The sequence below is a fragment of the Arachis stenosperma genome, chromosome 4 (genome assembly GCF_014773155.1).
Source record: "Arachis stenosperma cultivar V10309 chromosome 4, arast.V10309.gnm1.PFL2, whole genome shotgun sequence".
NCBI classification, from domain to species: domain Eukaryota; kingdom Viridiplantae; phylum Streptophyta; class Magnoliopsida; order Fabales; family Fabaceae; genus Arachis; species Arachis stenosperma.
Genome location: NC_080380.1, coordinates 148,230,158 through 148,247,170, shown reverse-complemented (window position 1 = coordinate 148,247,170; position 17,013 = coordinate 148,230,158). Strand labels below are relative to the sequence as shown.

General features: G+C 35.1%; 2 protein-coding genes across 3 annotated transcripts; both read left to right on the top strand.

Annotated features, from left to right (window-relative positions):
• Positions 1-1,136: 1,136 nt before the first annotated feature.
• On the top strand, positions 1,137-3,164 carry LOC130976616 (F-box protein CPR1-like). 2 transcript variants are annotated; one of them, XM_057901524.1, is made up of 2 exons: positions 1,137-2,523; positions 2,652-3,164. In XM_057901524.1, exons 1-2 carry the CDS (start codon positions 1,326-1,328, stop codon positions 2,711-2,713), a joined length of 1,260 nt encoding a protein of 419 aa, XP_057757507.1. In that variant the 5' UTR covers positions 1,137-1,325; the 3' UTR covers positions 2,714-3,164. The 2 variants fall into 2 exon arrangements, with proteins under 2 accessions (XP_057757507.1, XP_057757508.1); XM_057901525.1 differs by having other exon boundaries at positions 1,143-2,523; positions 2,764-3,164.
• Positions 3,165-13,552: 10,388 nt separating this feature from the next.
• On the top strand, positions 13,553-14,378 carry LOC130975922 (F-box/kelch-repeat protein At3g06240-like). Its single transcript, XM_057900638.1, has 2 exons — positions 13,553-14,202; positions 14,297-14,378. Exons 1-2 carry the CDS (start codon positions 13,553-13,555, stop codon positions 14,376-14,378), a joined length of 732 nt encoding a protein of 243 aa, XP_057756621.1.
• Positions 14,379-17,013: the final 2,635 nt, after the last annotated feature.

The window sequence follows — 17,013 nt, the reverse complement described above, 5'->3', positions numbered from 1 at the left end:
ACACTTTTTCTTTTTAATCATGCTATTAACGCAGTTGGTTTTAAGTAGTTTTTTAGTAAATTATGGTAGACCCAACTAAAAATAAATTAATGCTTAATTATCCTGTATGTCAAACCACAAAAATTTAAAATGAAAAATGTAACATAATTTCTTAAGGTAATTTTTTGCATACAAAATATACCAAAACAAAAGACTTTAAAAAAAACAAAAAAGAAAGAGAAAATAAAACTATAGTTGTTCAGGAATTGATTAAAAAAATTGTTTATTCAAATATTTTTATTTGATTAATTTATTATAGTATAAATATTTTGATATTAATTGCATAGTATTTTGTGGAAGATAAAAGTAGAGAATACTGAATGAATAATTAGAATGTGAGAGTGAAAAATAAATTGAATAAAAAAGTTTAATTCAAAGTGATTTGTAACTGAACTAAATAGGAATACTAAATAAATCTAATTTTACTATTTTATATTTTTTCCAAAATAAATCCTTAAAAATAGAATTTATATGTTTTATTTTTATAAAATTCATAGCAGTGCGATTAAATATTCTTTAAATATTGTCATTTATTCAATTTTTTAATATTAATTTTAAAAAATTAAAACAAATACATCCAAATACATTTATTATTTTTTTAATTTAAAAACAAATATAAAAAAACAGAATAACTAAATTAAAATTCAAAATTTTAAATTTAAATTTTTTTAACACTAACACGTCATAAATAAAACCCTAAATATTCTTTTAAAATTTAAACACATATTTTAACTAATTCATCACTCCTACTATGTTGTAACTAAAGAAAACCTTTCATCTGTAAAAACTAAAAACCCAGAGGTGCAGCGCTTCCTCTCCTCGCTGCGTTCGTCTTCTCCTGCACCGCGCACCTCCCCTCGCGACGAGCTCCCCCTCCCCCTGCGAAGAACTTCTCCATCCGACCTGCAGCTCCCCGCTCACCTCTTTCATCCCAAGTCTCCTCCACCATCGTTATCCTTCTTCGTCTAAGGAAATTATGCTTGCACAACTATGTATAATTGAGTGTTTCGTAAAATAAATATAATGTGATATGCTCAACTCTAATTTTAAAAGAATAAGTAGCATTTTTTAATTCAGAAACCTACCTAATAAATTTTTTTTGGAACAAAAATATCCAATACCATATTTTTTATGGACCTATTTAAAAGATAACTTTTTTTTCCAATAGCCAATCCAAAACTAACCCTTCCCCTTTTAGTTTTTAGGTTTTCAAATCAATTTCAAGTGTCGGGAACCGGACTTGAGTGAATTGGTATTTGAATTACGAAAAGCTCAGCAATCCAACCATGCATAAGAAGAAGCTGAAGCACACAGTGAACAAAGCAAAAGAGCAATCCACCATGAAGAAGAAGAATCAGAATGGCAAGAGCAAGAGCATTCACGACATCCTCCCTCTTGACCTGATTCACATAATCCTTCTGCGGGTGCCCATCAGACATCTCGCTCGCCTCAGGTGCGTTTCCAAACTCTGGTGCTCTGTCGTTTCTGATCCTGACTTTGCGGAATTGCATTTTCACCACTCTCCCGCTGCCACCAACGCATGCTTTTTCATGAAAAACGACACTATGGCTGACTTGGTTTACTTAGACGACAATGATGCATCACAAAAAGAGGTGTGTCCCCCTTTCCAGAAGAAACTACCTTCCAATTTTTCAGTCGCAGGATCCTGCAGAGGCTTTATTCTCTTCCATCGAGACCCACATTTTCTTGTGGTATGGAAACCACTCACTGGATCTAGCAAAAGAATATCCTACTCTCATATTGTTCATCGTAGTCAGCACCATGGCCGTAGGATTCCCTACGGTGTGTATTTTCATGGATTTGGTTATGATGCATCACAAGATGATTACTTACTTCTTGTAGCTTGGAGCGATTGGAAAGGACAATATCATTTGGATTGCTTTTCCTTGAGAACCAATTCATGGATTAATCTTGATGTTGCAGTCCCCAAACTCTTTTTTTATTACTGGCATAATGGGGGGTTGTTCTTTAATGGCGCTGTTCATTGGGTGCCTAGCGTTCTTATGGATTACAGGGATGGTATTGTTATCTTTGATCTCAAGGAAATGACTTTTTCAACTATATCTGCTCCGGAACAACTGTCACGCTCCTGTCCAAGTCTTGCCCTACTCGGAGGCTGCCTAACCTTGTCTTCTCCCAATAATGATTTCCGTAACACTGACATATGGGTGATGAAAGAAAATAAAGTGCACTCATCTTGGACTCTCTATCGGATTCCTTGCAAGGACTTCCGACCTCTGTGCTTATCTAGTAATAGGGATATTATTGGAAGTGGTTATACTTCTTGTGGTAAAACAGGGTACTTCATATATAATGTCAGAGGAGACCTGCTCAAGCATTTTAAAAATCTGCGTTGTCAGCTTCCCTCCCGTGAACCCAATATTGTGTATACAGTGAGTCTCTTGCCACTCCCTAGTGACATTAAGGTTAAGAATAACAAGAAGAAGATGAAGAAGGAAATCGGTAAGTAACCATTCTCCTATGCTTTGCACGAAGCTATTCCTGTTAGTTTTCATTGCATTTTGCATCAAGTTCCAATCAAATGTGACTTTTGTTTCTGGATGCTGAAATTTGAATTTATCAATGCTTAGGAATCATTGATCACGGTCTTGCTTCCTGTGGTCCGGGCTTGTGGTGCAGTTTTGAAGTTTAGATTATTTTCATGTCTAAGACTTTGTCTTTTACATGAGCTTTTTTTTGCAGGCCATCATATTTTTTAACAACCTGATGTTGCTAAAGGTTAGCATCAAACAAAAAAAGACAATTAGGAGCCAACATTCAAGTGAACAGCTTGACACATGGGGAAGAAGAACATTTGAAAAGTGCAAATGAAGTTTAGTTGGTTATGCAAAACTTTAGAAGTTTTATTTCTTAATTGGTTGCGTAAAACTTTAGATACTTTATTCTGCAGATTGCATAATGTACTTTTCTTTTATCATGTCAAAACCTTATGAATCCAATCCTAGAAGTTTTAATTGTAGATTCTTTTGGGGATAATACGTTTCTCCTGCAAACTTGAGATGCTAGGTGTGGAGTCTAGAGAATTTGTAAAATGAATCTCTTGTAAAATTTCTGTTTATCTCTGTTTTATCGAGCAATGACATTCCTTAATCCATATGATGTTTCTTGCAAGTATCCAATCATATTCTCAAGAAAACTTAACAGCATGAAAATCAATCCACCACTCATGAAAAATTTAAGTCATCTAACATTAAATTTGATCGGTTTAAAACCATAGATTATTAATTCTTATTGTTATGAAAATTCTTATATTAAACTTACTGCTTAACTAAGGATATATAGTAGAGGTGTTACTGAAACTACTTAAACACGTTTTAGAAGGATTTCTGCTCTTCTTTGCACTACATTATTCCTGATTGATTTTATTACTTTGTGATTAATGTAAAAGTACTGAGCAAGATGCATTGTGCATCAAGTCGTATTCAGATGTGAGTTTTAGCTATTCATGGTGAAACTTGATGTATCAAATGCTAGGGGAATCATTAATAGCTGTCTTGCTTCCTACAATCTAGTATTGCGGTGAGGTATGCTTCGTTATTGTGCTGAATGCTATAAATAAATATACTTTTTCTTATTGATTGTATACTTTCAGTTAAGATGTTAGCTTTGGCAACACCTTAAATAATTTTTAGTTGAATTCTTCGTAATGTTATTAGGTACATCACAATGAAATAAAACTCATAAGATTTATCTTAATGTCATACAGTAATCAACATGTGACTTATAAAATTTGTTGCTGGCCAATTAGTTGCTACCCATACAAGGCAAAATTGAGGACTATTGAACTCTATTTAAGAATTTGTCGCTAGTTAACATGTTACATGTACAAGGCGAAATTCGAATTTTCGCCATTTATATAAACGAACTAGTGAGCTAACCACCAAACCACTCCAACTTCATTGAAATGTTAAATGCATAAAAGTGCATGGTAAATGTTTGGGCGTTTGGGAGTTTGAGGCCAAAATCGTGGCTATATATGTATGGAATAATTCTATGTCAAATTTAGCTTGAATTGAAGTCCATTCCCATTTACCATCATGAACAAGAATGAGTTTTTTGCTTAAAATAGTTAAAATATGATTTTGAATTTTGTAATAATTTGTGAAAATTTTATTGTTTGCAGGGAAATTGATCATCATTGGCAATAACTGCCTGCCATTGAGTAGGGATGTTCATAGATCAGATCTGATTTGCATATCTATCATATTTATCTGAATTCTATCCGAAAATTGAGGCTATGGATTGATCCTCAAGGCTATCAGATCAGATCCGCACACTTATAGGATCGGATTGCGGATTTTATGTAGGTATCCGAATATCCGTTCAGCATATGCACGGATCCACAAAAATAAATAAATAAATAATTAAAATTCTTCTTATGTTTTAGTTCAACTAATAATTATCATATATGTTGTATTATGTTAATTTTATATTTTAAGAAAAGTATGTTTAATATTATTTTAAGAATAAACATATTTAAAAGAGTAAAAAATAGAAATTTTATTAATATTTTTTAATAAAAATAAGTGTTTAAAAATACTTTTGTGTTTTGCGGATATATTCCGTAAATGTGCTGATCGGATCCAAGTTTAAAAACTGCGGATATTAAGTCCATCCGATGATTCTAGTATGGATCGGATCTAGATTTTCATCATATCCGATCCGATCCGCTCACCCCTAACTTGAGGAAGTTAGAGATTGAATACTATGCTATGTTGGCCAAAGGTTGGAGTTCACGTTACAATGGAAGTAAATTCTTAATCTTATACCTCCCATCTTCTGCTGTTTCTCTTAAATGTTATGATAGCTTGCATTACAAGTCCCAAATTACTTACTTTGATGTAATATTCATATAGCTTATTAGGTTATTCCAGCTTGGAACATTACTTAGTGCCATATAAAAAAACTGGTCTAGTCTTATACTATACACAAGTCTCAAGTAGAAAGAGTATCACATCAAATTGAATCATATGATTGAATGTCCTAACATACAACCTTACCAATATTTCACCCCTTTGATTTATGTTTTTAGTGACTCTTAAGGGGCAGACGAAAAAGGGTATGAGCATTGTATTCTCTTATGCTTTACTAGTAACATTTTATTTATGTTAATTTTGATCACATTATGATATGACGGATGATCTTCTTTGTGTTCTATGCAGGCAATGGAGTTTTGTGACTGTGATGGCTTAATTCAGACAATAATTTTGTGAATATGTCATTTTCTAACTGTTTTTATGCGCCAAGATTAAGCAATCTTGGATTCATTACCTAGAATTTAAGGTTCCATCTAGCTATAGTGTATAATAACATGTTATAGTTATGAACCAATCTGAGCTTGCATTACTATTACTTTTGCTTATGATCCATGCTTCGGCATAAGAACTTAAATGCAAAATATGTTAGTCAAATGGGTTCAATTAACAGTTTACCTCCATTGTTAATTGGAATGGTGCAACTACTTTAATATGATTTGAAGAGAAGGAATTTCTCGGGGATATTTGTGCTGGGACAAGCGAAGTGTAGCAGTGTATTTTTATATCGATGATGGCGAAACTATGATATGGTCATATGGGTTATGAAACAGGGGAGGCTACAACATTATCCACGTTTTTTTTTTCTAGTTTGACTATTAATAAATCTGATAAGAAGATGAAAAAAAGATATGTCACAATGTCTCATGTTTTGCAACTACTTCAGAGCTTGCTTGGTTACCTACTTTTACTTCTCAGAGAGAAATTAAATTATTTTTTTAATGCACTTTCTTTTAGGCAACGTTAAAATTTGGTTAAATTTATGATTTATTTGGTTGGTAAAAATATTTTTTATTTAAAGTTTTAGTATTTTTTATTTATAGGATTTCATGAGAAAAGAAAAAAAAATTAGAAATATAATTAAAAAAATTTTAGCTAAACTAATCTTTGTTACTGTCAAGTATCAACACTTAAAGAGGCTAAAACAAAAAATTTGCAATCCAGCTAAAAATTTGCCTCACTGGCAAATAGTTACCCCATCAGATAAGTAGGGACAGGATAAGTATCAGTTTTGGAGAGGGTTTTTTTTTTTGTGTAACACCCTACCAAACAGAATTTTATGCCTAGGATTTAAATCAAAGGTGGTGAGGCGCTACGATCTCTAAAATAAAAATACGTAATTGATATATATGAAGAATAGTTTAACTAGGAGGTTTGGAAGAAAAGATGAATAAAACAAGACCAAAAACGCGTCACACTCGAAAAGCGATGAAATAGAAGACTTGTACAGAAAACTAAAAAGACAAGTATATAAACTGAGTTTCAAAATATAGATACATAAGCAAGCTCTAAACTCGACCTGCGAAGCAAAGGTCGGTTAGAATATATATATACAACTCCAGAAATAAACCAACAGATAAATATAAATCCTGTTTCTCCAAATCAACCTCTAAGAGGGACAAATAGGGCTGTCAAACGGACTAACTTGGCCCATTTAGGCCCGACTCGTTAAGCCCGTGGGTTAAGTGGGTTGGCATGTTTAAGCCCGCTTTATTCGCGAGCCAGAATTTTTTAGCCCGGACCATTTATGGTCAGCCCGATAGGTTAAACGGGTAGTCTGTTTATCATTTTATTTTTTTAAAAATATTTTAACAAAAAATACTACTTTTAGGTCAAAAACCATTAAAAAATAATATTTTTTTTTTTGTTGATGGGTCAGATCGAGAAAAATATTGGCTAAAAATGCTACTTTTAAAGAAAAAAATAAACAGGCCACCCGTTTAGCCCGTGGGCTAGCCTGTTTAACTTGTCATTTTTTCGGGTTAGTCGGACTCAGCACGTTTAGCCCGAAATTTAAACGGGATTAATTTTAGAGATAAAGCCCGTCTATTTAAATGGGTAAATGGGCTAGTCCGACGGGTTTAGCCCATTTTGACGGCCCTAGGGACAAAACATAATATATATATATATATATATATATATATATATATATATATATATATAATCTATACACATATATAAACATAAACAAAATACAAACACCAAGTTCCAAGGTAGCTCTTCGCTTCAAGAGTTTCCAGAATGTTTGGTGCGGTGCCTCGCGTCCTGCATTTGAAAACAATAATATATGTATGAAATGAGAACCGAAGGTTCTCAGTATGGTAAATGTGCCTACATAGATAATATATAAAGTCTTGGAAAAGTCAAAGGCAATCATAGAACTTCAATACACATATTCAAAGCTTAGACTTATACTTTAATAAGAAATCAAGTAAACTATCTAAGGTACTCAAGTTCTAATCCAAATATAACTTAACACTTCAATCTCACTCTCCTCTAGTCCTCCAAATCACCAGTTGAACAATCCTCAGTGTCACCTCAGCCAACATGAGGGATCTCTCAGTTGCATAGACATATAATACAGACAAGAAAAATTCAGATAGAATGCAGTTACAGCAAGTAAATCAGATATCGGTTAGTCACATGTGTAACAGCTCAGACCACCCGCTAGCATGATATTATCTGCTTTGGCACACAAGGCCTCACGATTTTGCCTTTGACGATAGGAATGATAGCCGAAGGCCCCACACTCACTCGTCAAAACACGTCATGCTAAGGAGAGGTATCCACACCCTTATAAGGCATGCTTCGTTCCCCTCCTCAACCGATGTGGGACCTTACAATCCACCCCCCTACGGGAGCCCAGCGCCTTCGCTAGCACATCGATCCGGGTTCCGGCTCTGATACCATCTGTAACAGTCCATACCACCCGCTTGCACGATATTGTCCGCTTTAGCACACAAGGCCTCACGGTTTTGCCTTTGACGATAGGGATGATAGCCGAGACCCCCCACACCCACTCGTCAAAATGCGTCATGCTAGGGAGAAGTAACCATACCCTTATAAGGCATACTTTGTTCCCCTCTCTAACCGATGTAGGACCTTACAATCCACCTCCCTAGCACATCAATCCGGGTTCCGGCTCTGATACCATCTATAACAGCCAAGACCACCAGCTAGCACGATATTGTCTGCTTTGGCACACAAGGCCTCACGGTTTTTTTTTTTTTTACGATAGGGATGATAGCTGAAGCCTCCACACTCACTCATCAAATCGCGTCATGCTAGGGAGAGGTATCCACACCCTTATAAGGCTTGCTTCGTTCCCCTCCCCAACCGATGTGGGACCTTACAATCCACCCCCTAAGGGAGTCCAGCGCCCTCACTGGCACATCGATCCGGGCTCCGGCTCTGATACAATCTGTAACAGTCCAGACCACCCGCTAGCACGATATTATCCGTTTTGGCACACAAGGCCTCACGGTTTTATCTTTGATGATAGGGATGATAGTCGAAGGACGAAGCCTCCACACTCATTCGTCAAAACGTGTCATTCTAGGGAGAGGTATCCACACTCTTATATGGCATACTTCATTTCCCTCCCCAACTAATGTGGGACCTTACAATCAACCCCCCTAAGGGAGTCCAGCGCCCTCGCTGGCACATCAATCCGGACTCCGGCTCTGATACCATCTGTAACAGTCTAGACCACCTGCTAGCACGATATTGTCCACTTGGGCACACAATGCCTTTACAATCCACCCCCTAAGGGAGCCCAGCGCCCTCGCTGGCACATCGATCCGGGTTCCGTCTCTGATACCATCTGTAACAGACTAGACCACGCGCTAGCACGATATTGTCCGCTGTAGCACACAAGGCCTCACGGTTTTGCCTTTGACGATAGGAATGATAGCCGAAACTCTTAAAACTCACTCGTCAAAACGCGTCATGCTAGGGAAAGGTATCCACACCCTTATAAGGCATGCTTCGTTCTCCTCTCCAACCGATGTGGGACTTTACAATCCACCCCCTAAGGGAGCCCAGCGCCCTCACTGGCACATCGATCTGGGTTCCGGCTCTGATACCATCTGTAATAGTCCAGACTACGCGCTAGCACGATATTGTCTACTTTGGCACATAAGGCCTCACGGTTTTGTCTTTGACGATAGGGATGATAGTCGAAACCCCCCAAACTCACTCATCAAAACGCGTCATGCTAGGGGGAGGTATCCACACCCTTATAAGGCATGCTTCGTTCTCCTCTCCAACCGATGTGGGACCTTAGAATCCACCCCCTAAGGGAGCTCAGCGCCCTCACTGGCACATCGATCCGGGTTTCGGCTCTGATACCATCTGTAACAGCCCAGACCACCCGCTAGCACGATATTATCCGCTTTGACACAAAATGCCTCACGGTTTTGTCTTTGACGATAGGGATGATAGTTGAAGCCCCCCACACTCACTCGTTAAAATGCGTCATGCTAGGGAGAGGTATCCACACCCTTATAAGGCATGCTTCGTTCTCCTCTCCAACCAATGTGGGACCTTACAACAGGCAAGCACATAGGCAATCTAAAACCAATACATACACAAATAAGTCATACAAATGCATATGATGCATGTCTCTCTTATGGCTGATGAGCTTATTTGTCAGTTATATAGTCAAACTCGACATGTCTGGTAGCTAATCCAGATACTGTCTCTCTTTTGCGCAATAATTCCATTAGAGGGAATACGTGCCCTGTCACCATTAGAGAGGTTATGTGCCCTATCACCATTAGAGGGAATAGATTCCCTGTAACCCTTACAACCAGAGAGAAAACACAGACTTACTTGTCATCAATAATCCTCAATCATGTCTCATTTATCATAATCATTCAATTTCATAATCAAATTCAATTTTCATCATTCTCCTTCCTCATCTCTTTTCCAGAGCAAGTGGACAATGCCACTGCCTCTTACCCAGGGTTTCAACTCTTAATCAAATTCAATTTCATTTAAAAATCATACTTTAAAATCATAATCTCATTATTCTTCATTCTCTATGCATACGCACACTGCCCTGTTTTTCAATGAAAACCTTGTTTTTAATCGTTTTACCTTCCCGACAAGCTTGCAAATATCCGTAACACTTGTTTAAAACCTTTTTTCCAGTTTTAGGGTCTTGAATCAAGGGAGAAAACAATAAATGAATAAAAAAGGGATATTTTAGTTATGAGTTTAGAGCTGGTGACAGATTTTGGAAGGATTGTGTAAATTCTCGCTTGAATTGGTGAATGTTGAGTTATGAAGTATATGGTGGAAGAGATTTTTGGGAAATGGAAATGTTTATGTTGAATTTGAGAAATTGAAAACCGGTGATGGTTATGATGAGTTAAGAACTCAAAAATGAATGATGAAATTCTTGGATTATATGAGAGTGTGTGGGATGGCGTGGCAGTTTTTTTGCTGCAAGAGTGTACCAGACACTATATCCTTAGAATGATTTATGGTGAGACAGTTGTTGTTGATTCCTTCTCTGTTGCATGAGTGTGCATGGCCTATATCTCTGGCGTGGCAGATTCTTTGCTGCATGAGTGTGTAGGGCCTATATCCCTGGCGTGGCAGGAAGGCTACATCCGGGAGGATGTGTCGGGTTGGCATTTATAGACCGACAAGTGATATCACAAGCCAATAGAACAAGCATTCATCATATGCATCTTCTATATGCTTGTTTGCTTTGCTTAACTTTAGTTATGCTTAAATAAATCGCATGTCTACTTGCTATTTGTTTACTTGCTATGTATGTATATCACTTGTACTTTACTTGTTTGCATTAACTGTGTTTTCTATTGGGATTGAGAAGGCTCGGTAAGCGGTGACGATGGGATCACATGGAGGTTAGGCTGGCGAAGGGTATGGGACAGCAGTGCTATGTTAGTTAGAAATCCCTTAAGATAGAATTCCCTGTTTATGATTTAAGTTATATATTTATTCTAAGCTTGAATATCTGTATCGGTGCGAGGTTCTAGGATTGCCTTTGGCGCCCTAGAACCTTACATCTTATATACTGGGCATTGATACCATACTCATATGTTGTTGTTGTTTTTTAGATGTAGGTCGTAACCCACCTCGGTGAGTTGCGAGATGGTGACAGAGCGGAGTATGGTTTTATCTTTGTTTTATTCTGCCTTATTTTGATATAGTCTATCTCTCATCCTTTGTATTTATATAACCTTGTTGCCTTAAAGGCTTTATTTCTGAAAACTTTGAGAGATAGGTTGTTGCTGTTTTAAACTTCAAAACTATGTTGTATTTGGTTTGACTAGTCGGCCTAAACTCCGCAGGCTGTGACTAGTCCTCTTTCTGTATATCATACTTATATATATGTCTTATTTAATTTAAGTACTACCTTGTGTATCCTGGAGCTATCTACAAGGTTTTATATATATTATGTCTTGTTCTGTCCGTGCCTAAGCGTTTATTTATCGTGTGTGAACACTTTGCGTTTCGTAATTTTGCTTTACGCGACTTTGAGCTTTATTCTTTCATCGGGCTTCTAGTTATATAAATTCTTAGATATATATTATATACCATAAGCTTTAGAACTATCGTGACACTTAGTTATTCTTTACATTACGATTAGAGGTAAGGTTTAGGGTAATTAGGGTGTTATACGGTGAAAAGGAGGATTACAATATGGATAGTAGGAAACATCGTAGAGCGATGTGGTAGGCAACATCAATGTGCAGAAAAATATGTTAGGCAACATCTTGGAGTGTAATGCTGACCTTGCCCCATAGAAGGTGGAATGTGTGGGTCTCGAGTCTCGACCGCTCGACAAATGTAGAGATCAAGAAATTGTCAAACATAAAATCCATCCACTCTACTACCCAAATCCTGCCTCCCTGATATAAGGCAATAGGATGTCCGGCCGGAGGAGACCAGGGTCACATGGCGTGACAACAGTAACTGTGGTCTCTGCAATATCCATAACATTTACTATTGCATATTAATCTCGTCTAAATCATTAATTGTGTTTGACCATTACTAAAAATTATAAACCAAATAGATAAATATCAATAACAAATGCAATAGATACAGTACGAATATAATTTATATTGCTAATATTCATAACACTTATTAAGGACAGGACTATCAAACAATATATAAAAAATTAAAATCATTCATATTGCACTATTCTAACCTGACTGTCACATTTGGGCATCACTTCATTTAATTACCTATTAATTTTACTAACGTATTAATTAATAGTTATATATTTTATTTATTTAACTTAAGTTATAATTAGTTACCTATGTTATTTATTTCACTTAAGTTACAATTAATTATACAGAATATCGAACCATACTATATCTAACTAAATAAATTATCTAACTTTGTCTATTCACTAAGTCCTACCACATTAAATAAGTTACTAAATCCAAAACATTTAAATTAATTATTCACTGAAAATAAAATAAGAAAAAATTATTAACCTCAAAATCTAAATCTCCAGTCACGTGCCAAATAGCATTCAGTCTATTGATGTCTCCATCGCGAACATATTCTCGTGAGGCCATATTTATTTAAGGTACTCGAATTTAGGCGTTTAGAAACTAACAAAATTCTTAAAAATTATTGAAATATACAGCAATCTCGACTACTGTGATCTTATATATACGTTCGAGTATATTTCGGATATTGAGACCCAAATTAGGCAAATTTTATATATCTCAAGTACTGAGACCTCTTTCTCAGTTGTCACATATCTCAGGTGTTCAGTCCCCAATCTCGATAATAACACATATCTTAGATGTACTCAGGATATGTCTCAACATTGTCCGGTCATTATATGGGATATTAGATGTCGAGATGTGTTCAATTTTTAACTTACTCCTCATCATCTGAGATGTGTAAGAGTATACATTTTTGTAAATATTTCACATTTTATTTATTTTCGTAATTTATATATTTATTTAATTTAAATAAAAGAATCCTTAAAATTACTATCTTATAAGAACATTTTTAATATGTGGCTTTAGTTTAATTTTATTTTAGGTCTTATAATATAATATGTCACATAAATATTTATGAGATCATATAATATAAAATTTAGATTTGACACTCGGTATAAAATTTATTATTCCAATAGTTGATTTCATTTAAGTTTATTAATAACATTTCAATATTTATTTAATAAGTTTAATAAATAAATAAATGATTGCATTGTATTAGCTTTTTTTTAAATAATGCGATATTATCAATATTATTTTAAAAATTATATCTAATATAAATTTTAATTTCAAATGATAAAAATTAAAAATAATACACAAAAAAAAAATCTTATTGAGATTGCTCTAAATTATAAGTTATAACTACTAATAAACTTTGATGATGAACTTGAATCCAACAAATGCTTAGAAAATCAAGTTTATCCTTGAATTAAGATTTGTTGCTTATTGAAACTATTTTCGTTGGTTAAAAGTCAACATTAACCGAAAAAAAAAATCAATTGCTTCCCCATTTTTCTAAAATAACTCTTTCCAAAGTTGCATTATTTTTATCGGAACCGAAAAAAAGGGGAAAAAACGCGGGAAAACGCTCGTCTTTTTAAACGGATTGAAGGAATGTTCATATGAATTTTCTTCCTCGCCAAAACCCTAATATCGATAGCAATGAAGCAATCCAGCATGGAGAAGAAGAAGCTCAAGAGCATCAACGACCTCCTTCCTCCGGAACTGATACGAGCAATCTTACTGAGGATTCCCATCAAACACCTTGTGTGCGTCAGGTGCGTTTCCAAGCTATGGAACACTCTCATCTGCGATCCCAATTTCGTAAAATCCCATCTTGATCACTCTCTCGCACCCTCCCATAGATGCCTCTTCCTCCAAGGCAATTCTCACGCTTCCTCCGTTGACCTCGACGCACTGCTTCAAGATGATAATGATGGCGTTGATGCAATGGCCCTCTCTCTCCCTTTCAAGAAGAAGCCACCTCCTAATGATTTCTGTCTTGTTGGTTCCTGCAGAGGGTTCGTACTCTTACACTGCGAACCACAGTTTTTTATCCTATGGAACCCACTCACTGATTCCAGCAAGAGAGTTTCATACTCTCATATGGTTAATGCCGCAACAAGCTATGAACGCTTCTCCGTTCGCCGTGAAGCGCTTCTATATGGCTTTGGTTATGATGCGTCACAAGATGATTATGTAGTAGTTGTAGCATATAAGGGTAAAGACGGCGAAAACCATTTTGTTCTGTGTTGTTTGAGAAGCAATTCATGGATTAATCTTGATGTTGCACTTCCCAAATTACTGGACTGGTATAATTTGAAATCTAAGGGGTTGTTCTGTAACGGGGCTATTCATTGGTCTACTCATGAGTACCGTTTTAACATTCTTATCTTTAATATAAAGCCAAGGACTTTTTCAACCATATCTGGGCCGGAACAACTGGCATGCTCCTATCCAAGTATCGCCGTACTACGAGGCTGCCTAGCCTTGTATTATAACAATCGTGATAGCCGTAACATTCACATATGGGTGATGAAAGAATATAAAGTGCCGTCGTCTTGGACCCTCTATAAGATTCCCCTTGTATGCCCTAAGTTTAAGCCACTGTGCTTATCTGCTAATGGGGATATTATTGGAAGATGTTATCCTTGGGAAGGTGAAGTAGTGTTCTATATATATAATGTCAGACGAGAGCTGCTCAAACATGTTCAATATATTTATGGTGATCCTATCAGCCACATAAGGTCCATTGTGCATCTGGACTGTCCCTTGGCAGTCCCTAGCAACATCAAGCAGAAGAAGAGGAAGATGGGTATGTAACTTGTGCTTTACACCATTTTGTTGCTGTTAATTTTGCTTGTGTTATGATTGATTGAAACGAAATGAGCTTGATGGATTTTGCACTAAGTTGCAACCAAATGTGAGTTTTGACCGTTGATGGTGAATTTGAAGTCCATTAAACCATGTCTTGCTTCTTATTGTCACGTCTCCCATTGAGGTTCTTTGAGATTAAAATTATCTCTGTTTTTCATGTTTAATGCGGTGAATTTTACTGGTTGATCTTTTCTGCAGGTTCTCAGAATCACGAAGAGGTCAAACAAGGGAAGGGAATTAGGAGTAAATACGGCTTGGACACTTTGATTGTGTTGTAAATAAAGTGTAGGATTGGCAAGTTGAGCTGGAAAGAAGCTCCTCAAAATTCTTATTCTATGATTGGGGAAAACTCAAACATTTGAAAATGTCATTGAGTTTCCTCTTGTTAAATTCAAATTCAATATCTCTTTTGAATTATATATAATAGTAAACTAAGTAAAATAATATTTCTTAAATTATCTGCTTTATTTTTCTTCTATATATGCAGTTCATGTTTTGGATTTGCTTCTTTATATTTTATCTCTACAATATTTCCATGGTTGCGTTATCTTTGACTGATCTATCATTATATTCCTGTTCTTGTTCTTTCAATACTAATCCCTCTGTTTAAATGATTCTAAATGGCTTATATAAGTAATTGCCTTTTCTTTTATGCATTGATGGTTGGCGGAAACAATGTAATAGACCGTGCAATTTATACACAGAATAATACACTTCGTTGTGAGATATATAACATGTGGGATTTGGATCCTCTAAAGTTTGAATTTTACTTTAGAGAGTAAAGTATGATTTCTCACCATTGATTTCATAGGTGGGACTAAGAATAAATATGAAAGAGAAACTATTTAAGGGTAGAAGATTACACTTTACTCTCTAAAGTGAAATTTAAATTTTAGAAGATCCAAATCCTAACATGTGAATTCCAACTTGAAAATTGTGAATTTATCGATTTATCAATTCAGTTTTTTGAGTTATTTTTTATTTGTCAATAGTGAGCTGTATTGGCTCATTAAGTTCTATTTTATGCATGTAAGTACACAAGTATAAGAAAGAAATGGATTCTCTCCAAATTTTTTAATACTTGACAAAATCCAGTGTGATCTCTCACCTTTAATTCTATAAGTGGGACCAAAAATAAATAAGAGAGAATAATGAATGGTTAGAATAAACACTGCACACCATCTATTTTTTTCACTGGAGAGAATCCACTCCCGTATAAACATATAACCGTCTTGAATATAAGTCGAGCAAAAGTAAATTGTTAAATATCATAAGGCTAATCCTGCATTGTTAAATATCTTGTGTATTTAAGGCTGCGTTTGTTTCTAAGAACAAGACAAGACAAGACACTAATAGATAGAGACACAAAATTTTGTGTTCTTATATTCTGTTTCGTGATAAACTAGAACAAATTATGAAAATTCAATTTATTCTCATTTTTTTCATTCAAAAAATTTGAGATGAAAAATATAACAATAAAAAAATATAATTATGAAAAATTAACAAGAATAATGAAAGAAAAAATAAAAAATAAGTTGTATCCATTGTTAGTGTCTCCGTGTCCTTCCTGTCATGATTGACACAAAATACACTAATTCAATGTCTCTGGACACATTGTCTATGTTCATGTCTCCTCTGCCAAACACAATTTTATATTTCAGTGTCCATGTCTCAATGTCCTGTAAACAAATGAAGCCTAATTGTCTTTGAATATAGGCTTTACAATTTTTAGAATTGTTACAAATTTTATATTGTAAACTATGTTGTGAGCACTAATATTAGCTTTGTATCTCTTATTATTTTCTGACTTCTATCTAAGTATCATAATAGAGAAGCCTATTTAATTTGATTGTTCTTATATTTTTTTCATTTGGCTCTTTAATGACTAAAGATGAGGTAATGAATGTATAAATAAAATTGGTTACGTAAAATTTAAAGATGTTTTATTTTATCAATTACATACACAAATATACACTTTTTTTTTAATCATGCTATTAACGCAGTTGGTTTTAAGTAGTTTTTTTAGTAAATTATGGTAGACCCAACTAAAAATAAATTAATGCTTAATTACCTTATATATCAAACCACAAAAATTTAAAATGAAGAATGTAACATGGTTTCTTAAGGTAATTTTTTGCAAACAAAATATACCAAAACAAAAGACTTTTAAAAAAAAACAAAAAGGAGAGAGAAAATAAAACTATGGTTGTTCAGGAATTGATTAAAAAAAATTTGTTTATTCGAAT